Source organism: Sus scrofa, chromosome 9 (assembly GCF_054392235.1).
Source record: "Sus scrofa isolate SSC_HxYL_T2T_F1_AM1 chromosome 9, Sscrofa_HxYL_maternal_Yorkshire_Landrace_v2.0, whole genome shotgun sequence".
NCBI classification, from domain to species: domain Eukaryota; kingdom Metazoa; phylum Chordata; class Mammalia; order Artiodactyla; family Suidae; genus Sus; species Sus scrofa.
In genome coordinates, this window is record NC_139391.1 from 111732534 (window position 1) to 111746980 (window position 14447).

The window sequence follows — 14447 nt, forward strand, 5'->3', positions numbered from 1 at the left end:
CAGATTATCTCAGATTTCCCTTATCTAGAATGATAATGATTTTGTGAAACAAAGGCCATGAAACTATGTGATGTCTCATGATCTCCCATCAAAAGGAGTCCAAATAATTATTAGTGGAAAGATACAACTGCGTGTGTGTGCGTGTGTGTATGTGTTAGATGATAATTTTGGTATTGGAATTAAACTAATTTAGTATTTTTAGATAGAGTTTTTTTTCCACTTTTTAAAAGTAATTTAGTATTTAATGCTTTTGCTCCAGATACACACAAACAGCTGTGAAATTAATCCTTAGGTTTTTATCCTTAGGGTATGCTCTAGCCAAGGAGATTCTTTTCCAGGCAGAACTTTGTCTGGGAGAATTTCAGGGTCACCAAAAACAGTGTGCTTCTTAAGCTTTAAGATGCCCATTTGTCATCAGAGGATCTTGTTGAAAATGCAGATTCTGGTTCAGTAGGTCACTTGCGGAGCCTGAGAGTCTGGATTTCTCTCAAGCTCCCAGTGATGCTTTCAACCTAAAACCATACTTTGAGTAGGAAAGACCAGAACCCCTTGTGAAAACGCTCTAGTTCCATATATTGGTACTGCCACAAGTTATTTGCATATGTTCATATTTAATTCAGCTGGTATTTTAATGGTTCAGCAGTGATATTCTGGTGTCTAAAACCTAAGGGTCGAATAGGCATGTGTGAAATAATTGCCACTTACACTTTCCTGAGATGCTGCCTGTTCTATCCCATCCTCTAAATTAAATTGATTTTTCTTTCCATTTCAACTTAAATGCTTTTAAAACATTATGAAACTTTGGTTGTGTTTAAAATAACTTTAAAAAAAGAAAAAATTTTTGCTGGTGTATTCTGACTGGAACATCTTTACTTCATTAAAGTGGTTATTTTTATAAACATGGGAACTTTTGTAGACTTCTTTTGCCGCTCTGTCGAAGGTCTTCAGTATATGTATTTTAAAGGCCACAGTTCATAATGACAAAAAAGGAGTTCCCGTCGTGGCTCAGTGATTAACGAATCCGACTAGGAACCATGAGGTTGCGGGTTCGGTCCCTGCCCTTGCTCAGTGGGTTAAGGATCTGGCATTGCCGTGAGCTGTGGTGTGGGTCACAGGCGCAGCTCGGATCCTGCGTTGCTGTGGCTCTGGCGTAGGCCGGTGGCTACAGCTCTGATTGGACCCCTAGCCTGGCAACCTCCATATACCAGGGAGTGGCTCAAGAAATGGCAAACAGGAAAAACAAAAAACAAAAACATAATGACAAAAAGGAAAAAGTCAGTTCCTGAAAATACCAAATTCATGAATTATGCTTATTAAATGTTTTATAGGGAAGAAATAAAGTTATTTCTATAGCTGTTTCCAAAAGATCTTTTTTTGAATTTGAGTTCATATGATCTTGATTTATTTCCCTACTTCTCCCTTCTAGGAATGATACACAATATAAATGAAGCAGTGTATAAATAAGTGAACATTAATTTTTCTCAGCATATTACTACCCGGAATAAGAAATTATCCCCAAACATAGCAGATTGAGGATTTTAAGTTAAGCTCATGTTTTAAACAGCTTTCTAGTTTTTTTTATTATATGCATTTTTTGCCAAATGTGTTTAAACTGAATAACATTTTCCACTTATATAATCGGCTTATCCTATAGAAGCTCCTTTGAGTTCAATTCCTTGACCACCCACCATGTTCCAGGGCTTGTATAAAGCGTTGGATGCCACAAAAATACTTAGACATGGTTCTTGTGCTCTTGGAACTTATAATTTGGTGAGAGATTCAAATGTACCTACAAATCGATTTTGTACAACATGATAAATGCTGTACTGCAGGACCCTATGAGAGGATGTGATCTCTTAGCCTCTCTTGAGGATCCAGAAAGCTGGAGAGGCCACTTGAACTGAGCCTCAGAAAAGGAGTTGAATATCACCAGCTGAACAAAAAATACAGAGAGCGTTAACCCTAGAGGCTAAAGCAGAAGATATCCAGTGGTTGCTGCTCAGATGTGCATGCTCTAAGGACCAGTGTGGAAAGTCATACCACAGTAGCAGACACATGCTGGAGGCAGTCGCATTTTAAGCAGAGAAGTTAATAATAAGGTGTGTCTGAGGTTACTAGGAGGGCATTGTAGAGGGTGGAGTTTAAGGCATGAGAGGGACAGGTCAGGAGCAAAGGAATGGAGCTCAGAGAGGAAACTGCACCATGATCCAGGGGAAAAAACCCAGCTCAGCTAAAGAAGAGGGAAAGGGCATGGTTTCATAAAATACTCAGGATGAGCCAGAGTTGGTACTTGGTGATTGAATGAACCAGGACCTGAAAGAGTCCTGGCTGATCCCCAGTGTCTGGCTGTGGAGGTGGTACCTTTTCCTAAAATGAAATAACTTGGAAGGGGAAGCAGTGATTACTAATTAGCATGAGGAATGATCTTGGCTTTGCATCTACGATCTCATTTGACTTGCCTGAAAGCATTGTTTAGCTTGAAAAATCTAGCACCTCCTAGGCCTCAGAACATTTTTCCTTGGAGTTCTGTATATTCATACATTGAGCACAGCATTTATAATTATTAACCTCTTTGAAGATATCCTTTTCATGAATATTTTAATGCTCAACTCAGTAGGCCATTTTTCTTCTAAAATATTTCTAATTTGAGGCAAACTGAAATAATTTACCTATGCCATATGATAGGTTCTTTCATAAATGGAGAGTAAATTGTTATTTTTTTTAAGGGAGTCAGAGCCCTTTTCCTGAGCTCTGTCTGGAATTTGCATTCCGTAGGAGAATAAAATGTGGGTTTCCTACAGTAGCTGTCAGTCACTGAGATAAGCCTCTGCATATTAAATATTTCCTAAGTTCTTTTCACTCTGTGCATAATTATGGGGAAATTACGTTTTGATTGACTAGAACAGACACCTGTCACATAGAGACGTTCTAAAAGAAATAATTGTTCGGTATTTTATCAGAGACCACTTTTTCATATATCCATATATGAATTCTTAAGCTTTAAAATGTTTTAAAGTGCTGCTAATTCTGGAGATAACAAAAATAATTACTATGGCAATATAGTCCCTCTTCTCCATTTGATATTCAGGGCAGAGCTGATCAATAAAGCTGATATTCCCCCTCCATCTGCCCTAAACAAGTTGAAATATAAATAGTTAGCAATATTAGTAAACCATTTAATCAAATTTCATAATTTTGATAGGTGACCATATGTTGCCTGGGTTGATGAACTTATTTGGGTAGCATGGTCCCCGTGAGGCCAATTAGCATCACATCAAGAAAGCACTGCCTTACTGCCCCATTGGCTTCATCTTCAGCCCTGGTTGCTGTCTCATAAGTAGGTGTTAGAGCTCACACAGGGACCCAGGGAGGGGATGAAAGCTTCTTCCTGCAGCCCCATCACCATCTTTCTTCCAAAAGTTTTTTTTAGTCCGCATCAGGAGGCAATATTATATTTTCTGTTTAAGTAGAGAGTTTGTATTAATCACCAAAATACATAAATAGCTCTTGTGGCTCAAAAAAAAAAAAAAAACCAACAATCAATCAAAAAATGGACAGAAGATCTAAATAAACATTTCTTCAAAGAAGGCAGACAGATGGCCAAAAAGTACATGAAAAGATGCTCCACATCACTAATTATTAGAGAAATGCAAATCAAAACTACAGTGAAGTATTACCTCACACTGGTCAGAACAGCCATCATTAAAAAGTCCACAGATAATAAATGATGGAGAGGGTGTGGAGAAAAGGAAATCCTCCTATACCATTGGAATGTAAATGGTTCAACTACTAGGTAGAATGGGATGGAGGTTCTTTAAAAAAGTAAAAAGAGAACTACCTTGTGATCTAACAATCCCATTTCTAGGCATATATCCAAAGAAAACTGCAATTGGAAAAGATGCATGCACCCCAGTGTTCATTGCAGCACTAATTACAATGCCTAGACATGGAAGCAACTGAAATGTCCATCAACAGATGAACAGATAAAGAAGATGTATACATATATGAACTGCATATTACTCAACCATAAAAGAGAATGAGATAATGCCATTCGCAGCAACATGGATGGACTGAGAGATGATCATCCTAAGTGAAGTAAGAGAAGGACACATAGCATATGATATCAGTTACCTGTGCAGTCTAAAAACAAGTGATACAAATGAACCTATTTCCAAAACAGAAACAGATCACAGACTTTGGAAGCAAATTTACGGTTACCAAAGGTGAAAAGTGGTGGGGTAGGGTGGACTGGAGGTTTGGGATTGGCATATACACACTGCTATATATAAAATAATCAGCGAGGACCTACTGTAGAGCACAGGGAACTCTACTCAATATTCTGTAATAACCTATATGGGAAAAGAATCTGAAAAAGAATGGATATATGTATAACTGAATCACTTTGCTATACCGCTGAAACTAACACAGCACTGTAAATCAACTATACTTTGGTATAAAACAAAAACTAAATTGAAAAATAGAGTTTATTTTTTGATTAATTAAAAAATGTAAATCCATGTGTGTATGCAATTTACAAAAATTCAAAAGGAACAAAAGAGTAGTCAGTGAAAAGAAATCTCTCTTCCATTCCTGTCTCCTAGCAATCTAGTTTCTCAGGAGCTGAGTTCTTTGAGCATTATCATGTGTATTTTTCTAGTGTTATGCTATATATATATATGTATATATATATATATATATATTCTTTTTAAAATTTTGGTGGCAGCCAACTATACACAGTGTTCTGCCTAGGTTGGTTGGTTGGTTGGTTGGTTTCTTTTTCTTTTTTTTTTTTTTTTACTTAACAGATCTGTATTTATAGAGATTCCATATTCTTTTTTTTTTTGGTCTTGTGTTTTAGGACCGCAACCCCGGCACATGGAAGTTCCCAGGCTAGGAGTCAAATTGGAGCTACAGCTGCTGGGCTCTGCCACAGCCACAGCAACATGGGATCTGAGCCGCATCTGTGACTTACACCACAGCTCACAGCATTGCCGGATCCTTAATGCACTGAGCAAAGCCAAGGGATCAAACATGGCCTTGTAAATAATTAATTTGTTAATCATGGATACTAGTTGGTTTTATTAACCACTGAGCCACTATGGGAATTCCCTATATTCTTTTTAAAAATTATTTTTATCAGGAGTTCCTGTCATGGTGCAATGGAAACGTATCTGACTAAGAACCATGAGGTTTCTGGTTTGATCCCTGGCCTTTTTCAGTGGGTTAAGGATCCGGCGTTGCCATGAGCTGTGGTGTAGGTCACAGACTCAGCTCGGATCTGGTGTTGCTGTGGCTGTGGTGTAGGCTGGCAGCTGTAGCTCTGATTAGACCCCTAGCCTGGGAATCTCCATACGCTGTGGGTGCGGCCCTAAAAAGCAAAAAAAAAAAAAAAAAAAAAAAATTATCAGTATTTATGAAAGTTAACATTGGCAATATTTATATATTATAAAGCTAAATCATGAAAATACATTTCATTTAGCTGTTGTCTAATGTATTAAACTATACAAGAAGAGAGGCCCCAAATTGTCAAAATGATACTGAAAAACAGAACAAAGTTGAAGGACTCACACAAACATCAAAACTTTTACTACAAAGCTACAGCAATCAAAATGTTGTGTTACTGGCTTAGGGTTAGACCTATAGAACAGTGTAATAACACTGAGAGTCTAGAAACAAACCCACACAGCCAGGGCTGTTTGATTTCAACAAAAATGGCGAGATCATTTACTGGGGAAATAATCATCTTTTCAACAAATGCTGCCGGTATAGCTGGATATCCAGGGACAAAAGAACAAAGTTGGACTCCTACTTCACACCATATACAAGAACTAACTCCAGATGGATCAGAGACCTATAAAACTCTTAGAAGAAAACACAGGGGCAGGTCTTTATGACCTTGAGTGTAGCAGTGGATTCTTAGATAGACATGGAAAACAAGAGTCAGGAAAGAAAAAAAGATAAATTGGACTTGATAAAAAATAAAAAGCTTTGTGTATCAAAAGACATTATCCAAAAAAGCAAAAAGACAATGTACAGAATGGGAGAAAATATTTGCAAATTGTGTGTGTATCACATATAAATAATAAGGGCCTCATATCCAGACTATAAAAAGAATTTTAAAGCTCAGCAATGAAAAGACAGATAACCCAACTTAAAAGTGGGCCGAATACTTGAATAGACATTTCTCCAGAGAAGGTGTACAAATGACCAATAGGCACATGAAAAGATGCTCTGCATGGTTAGTCACTAGGGAAATACATGTCAGAACCACAGTGAAATACCACTTCACCGTCACTAGGGTGGGTATCATTTTTTAAAAAAGGAAAATAACAGGTGCTGGCAAGGATGTGGCGAAATTGGAATGCAGCCTGTGCTGGTAGTCAGGTTTTTCAAGCCCTGTGGAAAACAGCTTGGCAGTTTCTCAAAAAGCTAAGCATAGAATTTACTATATGACTCAGCAATTTCACTCCTAGGTATAAATCCCAAAGAATTGAAACAGGTCTTCCAGAGAATACTCGCGTCCGTATGTTCATAGTTGCAGTATTCACAGTAGCCAAAAGGTTGAAACAACCCAAGTTGTCCACTGACAGGTGAATGGATAAGTAAAGGATGGTGTGTGTGTGTGAATATTATTCATCTGTAAAAAGGAATGGAGTATATAACATATGCTACAATGTAGAGGAACCTCAAAAACTTGATAATGAGTGAAATGAGCCAGATTAAAAAGGCTGTGTGTTCTATGATTCCATTATATGAAACATCCAAAATAGGTAAATCCATAGAGACAGAAAACAGATGGTGGTTGTCAGGGCCTAGTGAGGGGGGAGAATGGGGGTGACGGCTTAATGGCCACAGGGTGTCCTTTCAGGGCGATGAAAGTAGTTTGAAACTAGGTACAGGTGGTGGTTCCACCACTTTATGGCCACACTTGTCCACTTTAGAATGGCTGATTTTCTGTTATCTGAAATAGCCCTTCACTAAAAAAATTGTATGTAAAATCCATCCAAACGTGGATTTTCATTAGTTTTAATATTGAATGGTTGGATTGGAGTTCCCATTGTGGCTCAGTGGAAACGAATCTGACTAGGAACCATGAGGTTGCAGATTTGACCCCTGGCCTTGCTCAGTGGGTTAAGGGTCTGGCATTGCCACGAGGTGTGGTGTAGGTCACAGATGTGGCTCAAATCTGACACTGCAATGGCTGTGGTGTAGGCCAGGAGCTGTAGCACCGATTAGATCCCTAGTCTGGGAACCTCCCTATGTAGCAGGTATGGCCCTTAAAAAAAAAAAAAAAAAAAAAAAGACAGCAATATTTAATGGTTAGAATACACCTTAAGGATGAATTTGGGATTTAACACATACATACTACTGTATATAAAATAGATGACTATCAGGAACCTACTGTAGAGCACAGGGAACTCTACTCAATATTTCATAATAACCTATAAGAGAAAAGAATCTGAAAAAGAATACATAGGAGTTCCCGTCATGGCTCAGCAGAAACAAATCTGACTAGTATCCCTGAGGGCGCAGGTTCAATCCCTGGCCACTCTCAGTGGGTTAAGGATCCGTCATTGCCCTGAGCTGTGGTGTAAGTCACAGATGTGGCTCGGATCTAGCGTGGCTGTGGCTGTGGCCGGCAGTTACAGCTCTGATTTGACCCCTAGCCTGGGAACCTCCATATGCTGCAGGTACAGCCCTAGAAAGCCAAAAAAAAACAAAAAAACAAAAAAACAGAATACATACAAATACACACACACACACACACAATGAATCACTTAGCTGTACACCTGAAACTAACACGTTGTAAATTAACTATACTTCATTTTTTAAAATGGTATTAAAAAATCAGCTCTTCACAGAATTCATCACTGAAGCACCTCCACAAAACCTCTGGGTCCCAGAATACACAGTTTGAAAAACACTGAGCCCCACTGACAGCATGTGGAGGGAAGGAGGCCTGCCTACCTGAACAGGGCAGGGAGCACCTCTCTTTGCGAGACAGGCCCCGTCGCTGCTAGACAGCTCTCCTTTCTAGGCAGGTCTTTACATTGTTCCAAAATTTCCAGAAACGTCCACCCAGAAGTCACAGTCCTGGCCTCTGGGGTCACCACCATCATCAGTGTGACAGCAGATAGCAGGTGTGTTCACTCCAGTTTCTCTCACTGGAATGCTTCCGGTTCCCTGACGGTTCTTCTCCCTGCAGGGTTCACATTTCCTGGTTGCCCTTTTTTGAGTGTTCTCGAGCTTGTCAGCGACTCCAGTAAAAGATCAGGGTCTTAACATTTCTCATATTTGTTTATAGCTGCCTAGCTCTCCAATGTATAGATGTGCCAAACTTATCCATCGCTCTGCAGACAAACTTAAGTTTTCAAATTTTTGTTGTGATGCATATTTTGCAATGAAAAATGCCTGTGCACATGTCACTTCACACATCCCTAGAGAATAACTTTCTGAACAAGGAATGGTGAGGTGCAGGGTAGCGTGTTCGGAATGTTATTGACTGCTGACAGTGTGCCCTCTGAGGTCTGTTCGTTTGACTTCCTTCCCATCAGCCATCTGCCAAAGAATGCCTCCTTCCTGTGCCATCTCCAACAGTGTATTCTAACACTTCAGTCTTCCTGAGTCTGACAGGTGAAGAAAGGTCTTGCATTTCAGTGTGTGTTTGCATTCCTGTTTATTGTGAAAGAAGTTGAACGTCGAGCTCCTTCCCCTTTTTCTGGAGGTCTCGAGGGTCAGTGTCTTTGGTGTTCTGAAAACTGCATTGTATGTGGGTGTGGTGGATCCGCTCATCAGTTGTGCCGGGCCCTTGAGGGAGCCCTTTCAGTCTGAAAACCTACATCCTTTGGTGCTGAAAAGTTCATCCCATATTTCTTTTTTTTTTTTTGTCTTTTGTCTTTTGTTGTTGTTGTTGTTGTTGTTGCTATTTCTTGGGCCGCTCCCGTGGCATATGGAGGTTCCCAGGCTAGGGGCTGAATTGGAGCCGTAGACACCGGCCTAAGCCAGAGCCACAGCAACGCGGGATCCGAGCCGCGTCTGCAACCTACACCACAGCTCACGGCAACGCCGGATCGTTAACCCACTGAGCAAGGGCAGGGACCGAACCCGAAACCTCATGGTTCCTAGTCGGATTCGTTAACCACTGCGCCACGACGGGAACTCCCCATATTTCTTTATCATCCCCTTTGTTGTCTGTCTTAGCACTTTCTCTGAAAATCTGATCTTTTCATTTCTCTATGGACTTTCTTTGAAGTTGCTGGTTTTAATTTACCTTCTTGGTTCTTTTTTTTTTTTATTTTTTTTTATTTTTTTATTTTAGGGCCACACCGGCAGCGTATGGAAGTTTCCAGGCTAGGGGTGAAATCAGAGCTGCTGCTGAGGCCTACGCCCCAGCCAAGGCAATGCCAGATCCGGCCTCCATCTGTGACCTACACCACAGATGGTGTCAACACTGGCTCCTTTACCCACTGAGTGAGGGAGGGCAGGGATCAAACCTACATCCTCACAGACACTGTGTGAGGTTCTTAACCTACTGAGTCACAGCGGCAACTCTTACCCTCTTAGTTCTTTGTTTCCTTAAAAAAAATTCCATAAGGATGGGTATATGTCATTATATATTTGTCGAAACCCACGGAGTATACAGCCCCAAGGGTTAACCTGAATGTCAGCCGCAGACTTGGAGTGATAATGACATTGACGTCAGTTTATCACTTGTAGTAAATGTACCCTCTGGTGGGGGTTGTTGATAGTAGAGAAGAGACTGTGGGAGGTGCAGCAGGCAGGTGAGAACTCTATATGTTTTGCCCCATTTTGCTGTGAACCTAAAACTGCTCCAAAAAAATATTTAAAGGAGGAAAAAATTTTCATAATTGCGTTGTCATTGTTCACCTTACCCATTTTGTTCTAATTGGCTCTTTCTCTAAATATCCCCTTTTTCATCCCATGGCTGTAACATCCTCTTGACCATCTCTGGGCATATAAAGTTGAACTTTCTGAACGCTCATCACTGCTCCTGAATTTTCTAGCTCACCTGGTGTTAGTTTGCCGTTCGTCTTAGTCATGTTGGCTACCAGAGAGCAACACAGAGCTGACTTGGAGCCCTGAATAAGTAGGGCAGGCCTGTCAGCCCCGTGTCCTGTGGGCAGAGTGGCAGGGAGCCAGCAGTTAACCTGGGGGACCCCCTCATTCCAGCAAGCAAGGGTCCTCTTTCCAGGGCACCAGTCTTCACAGGAGCTGTTCGAGTTCTCTCTCATTAATTTATGTTTCTACCAAGAACATGACCCTGATCTTTTGCCTGGGAAGACTGGTTAACACCTGGTTGCTAGGCGTCGTGGGTTCAGGGTGGAGGCCTTTGGAAGGAAAGTATTGGCTGGTCGTGGAGGACTTTGAGTCAGTGCCCTTGTCTTCAGCGGTGTCTCAACCCCGTTCTGCCATACCAGGTGTTTCCCCATCTGGAGCCTCTGGTGCTCTGACAGGTGGTCGGCCCTCCACGCCTCAGGCCCACCTGCCTTTCCCCAGGCTCCACCTGCCTTTCCCCTCTCCCTGCCACCTGCCATTACCTTCCCTTTGCTCTAGAAATCTCTCCTCCAGTTTCCGCTTCCTATTCTCATGGTTGTGGAGTCACACCTTCATGTTCTCTGCAATGTTAATGGGATCTCAAAACAGGAGAATCGCACGTGGCCTGTTCATGCTCTTGATCCAGGATATTTTGTGTTTCCTTTTTTTTTTTTGTCATTTTGCCATTTTCTTGGGCCGCTCCCACAGCATATGGAGGTTCCCAGGCTAGGGGTCAAATCAGAGCTGTAGCTGCCGGCTTACACCAGAGCCACAGCAGCACGGGATCCGAGCCACATCTGCAACCTACACCAAAGCTCACAGCAACGCCAGATCCCCAACCCACTGAGCAAGGCCAGGGATCGAACCCGAATCCTCATGGTTCCTAATCGGATTCGTTAACCACTGAGCCACAACGGGAACCTCCAATGTTTTGTGTTTCTTCAACTTGTGTTTTCAACTTGCATTTCCCCCCTCTGATCTATCTTCAGTGCCTTAGTCTGTTTATAGTAATACTTGATGTTGGCCTGGGAAGTTGGGTTGTACCCTTTTTATACCCAGAGAGGGTAACCCTAAACCTTTGTACGACTTCTGACTTTGCTTTTTAAAAAAATTTTATTGGAATATAGTTGACTTAATTTCAGATGTGCAGCAAAGTAAATCAGTTATACCTATGCATATATCCATTCCTTTTCAGATTCTTTTCCCATATAGGTTACTACACAGTATTGAGGAGATTTCCCTGTGCTATACAGTAGGTGCTTGTTACTCATCTATTTTATATATAATGGTGCACATATGTTCACCCCAGTCTCCTAACGTATTCCTCACCCCCATGTTTCCTCTGTGATAAACATAAATTTAATTTTGAAATCTGACGTTTCCATTACTTTGCATCATCCTGTTGCTTCATATCCGTTTTTATGACTATTCAAAGGCCTTTGAATTGTTCCTGTCCTTGTTGGGAGGGGAGATCTCTTTTGCCTCCTAGTTTATTCTCACTTAATTTAAGGTTTATCCTTAAGCCCTATCAAGCTCACTTTAGCGAATAAAAGTGTTAAATAGGCTAAGTTTGATCCATCCTCGTAAGGTCCATGGTTGCTTCTTGAAGAGAACCTTAGTGACAAAAAATAGTGATAGACTATTTGCCACAATCATTTTTGGTTTTGCTTTTGTTCTTGTTGCTGTTGTGTTTTGTTTTGGAGCCTAAACCAAGAAGGATTGGAGTCAGGTAAATGTTTAGGTAGGTAATCTCTACATAAATTCTAGTGATGACCAAAATAGGGAAGTTTTTAAAAAGTTCAGTTATCTTTAAAAGACATTTGCTCTAGTTCTTTATTATCCTGGTTATTTTAGTTGCTAAGATTATATTTCACAAGGTATATATGATGGTTTGGTCGTTAATTTTACATATTGAAAGTGGTGATAGTTGCAAATATTCTGAAATAGACTAATTATAATTACTTTTATTCAGAAACTGAATATGAGAGAAAATATATAATCATCTCATTCGTATGCGGTGAAGAAGACTGTCCTATGTATTTTTTAATACTTAATGGCAGTGATGATATTTCCATTTCTTTGAGCTTGTCCACAGAAATATAAAGCTAATTATGGTTACTTAAGAAAACATGTTCTAAATAAACAAAGATTCTGTCTTTTCTTTTTGAAAAATAGGAGCAGATGTCTCAAGTATTAGATGCCATGTTTGAAAAATTGGTCAAGGAAGGGGAACATGTAATTGATCAAGGCGATGATGGCGATAACTTTTACGTAATCGATAGGTAAGTTCTGCATAACTTCACTGCTGAAATGCAGTGAAAATCCTAGTAGTTATTAGAATGACTGACAGATCAACTTATGATAATGGCTTTTGCCTCTTTATCCTTATTCCTGCATCATGGGCACCCTAAACCTGCTGTGAGCCCATCCAGTGACACCGTGTTAGAGCAGGAAAAGAGGCGTAAAGTACAGAGGAAGTTGGTGTCTTTTGGTTCATCTGTGAATCTCAGCCATTTACCTGGAGCCTCCTCATGCGTTAATTTGTACCTGAGAGGTAGTTATGTCTGCTACAGGGTTAGTGATGCCTGTTGCGATTGAGAATACAAGTGTAGCACACCATCTGGATGTGGAATCCATACCATTTAGTCTGTTATGTTCTCCGAAAAGGTTCTTTATTGTTAACTGTGAAGTACAATATGTGCCTGGTTAAAAAGTCAAATATTTCAGAGTGGCCTAAGGTGAAAGGTTATTCTTTCTTCCCACTGCTTTAACATTGTCTGACCAGCAGAGTGAGGGGTCTGTGCATCCTTCCAGGAGTTGTATATGCATTATTATATTTGTTTCTTAAAAATGCTATAGAGAAATTAAGTAAAAAGGCCCGCATTTATATTGAAAAATCTAATTTAAAAAAACTGAAGTCGTGCTTGACTTCATAGAAACATCGTGCTTCATGAAAAGATGCTCAACATCGCTAATTATTAGAGAAATGCAGATCAAAACTCCAATGAAGTACCATCTCACACTGGCCAGATGGCCATCATTTAAAAAGCTACAAACAATAAATGCTGGAGAGGGTGTGGAGAAAAGGGAACCCTCCTACACGGTTGGTGGGAACGTATATTGGTGCAGCCACTATGAAAAACTGTGTGGCGGTTTTTCAGAAAACTAAAAATAGAACTACCATATGATCCAGCAATCTCACTCCTGGGAAGATATCTGGAGAAAACTCTAATTCAAAAAGATACATGCCACAACATTGTAAATCAACTATACTTCAATAAAACTTTAAAAAATGAAAAAAATGTGAAGATAATTGATGAAAAAAAGGAATAAAAATTAAAAGAAAAAGATATACGCGCCCCTATGTTCATAGCGGGAGCATGCACAATAGCTGAGACATGGAAACAACCTTAACGTCCATCAACACATGAATGGATGAAGAAGAGGTAGCACTTGCAGACACATGCATGCACACTTGCACAGAGTGGAATACTACTCAGCCATGAAAAGAATGAAACAATGCCATTTGGAGCAACATGAGTGGACCTAGAGATTATCAAACTAAGTGAAGTAAGTCAGAGAAAGACAAATACCATATGACATCACTTGTATGTGGAATCTAAAATATGACACAAATGAATTTATCTATGAAACAGAAGAAAGAGGCTCATAGATAGAAAACAGCCTTGTGGTTGCCCAGAGGGAGGGACTTGGGGAAGGAAGGATTGGGAGTTTGCGATTAACAGATGCAAACTGTTATATAGAACAAGTCCTCCTGTATAGCACAGGGAACTATATTCAATACTCTGTGGTAAACCATGATAGAAAGAACATGGAAATGATTTTATATATATATGTATGTATAGCCAAATCACTTGGCTGTATAGTAGAAATGACCAACATAGTAAGCCAACTACCCTTCAATAAAAAGTAAATAAAAGAACAGTGTGCTTTCAGCAATAATGAAGTAACAGACCTAAAATGTGCTTGGAGAGCAGTCTAAACTGAGTCTTCATTTCCTCTGAAGAGCAGCGATAAAGTGTTGATGAGACATTCGGCACCCTTACCCCCGCCCACTGGTGCAGAACACAGACCAGCTCCCAGCCTGATTTGGTGGATTGCACTGGGTTGAGTTGTGTTCTCCTCAGAGGCCTTTCTGTCTGTCTCTCTGCTTAGGCCTTGTTTCCTGATCTGGGCTCTGTGAGTGGTACCTTTCCTGCATCGTCACAGGTGCCCTCTGAGCCCTCCAGGCCCTCATCCCTGAGGCCTTGGTGACCTGTGGGCTGCACTAGCCAGGGCTGAGGGGACACTATGATTTTAGAATTTTCCCACATATAAATTAAGGTCATGATTTTGGTACCATTAACAGCCTTCATCAACAAAAAGCCTCA

General features: G+C 40.4%; 1 protein-coding gene across 3 annotated transcripts in view; it reads left to right on the top strand.

The window, feature by feature from the left end:
* Nucleotides 1–14447, top strand: part of PRKAR2B (protein kinase cAMP-dependent type II regulatory subunit beta) — a 106666-nt gene that overhangs the window by 74020 nt on the left and 18199 nt on the right. For all 3 annotated transcript variants that reach the window (XM_021102599.2, XM_084977454.1, XM_084977456.1), the window contains exon 5: nucleotides 12232–12338. In XM_021102599.2, coding sequence (XP_020958258.1) covers nucleotides 12232–12338 — 107 coding nt within the window. The remainder of the gene's footprint in view (nucleotides 1–12231; nucleotides 12339–14447) is intronic.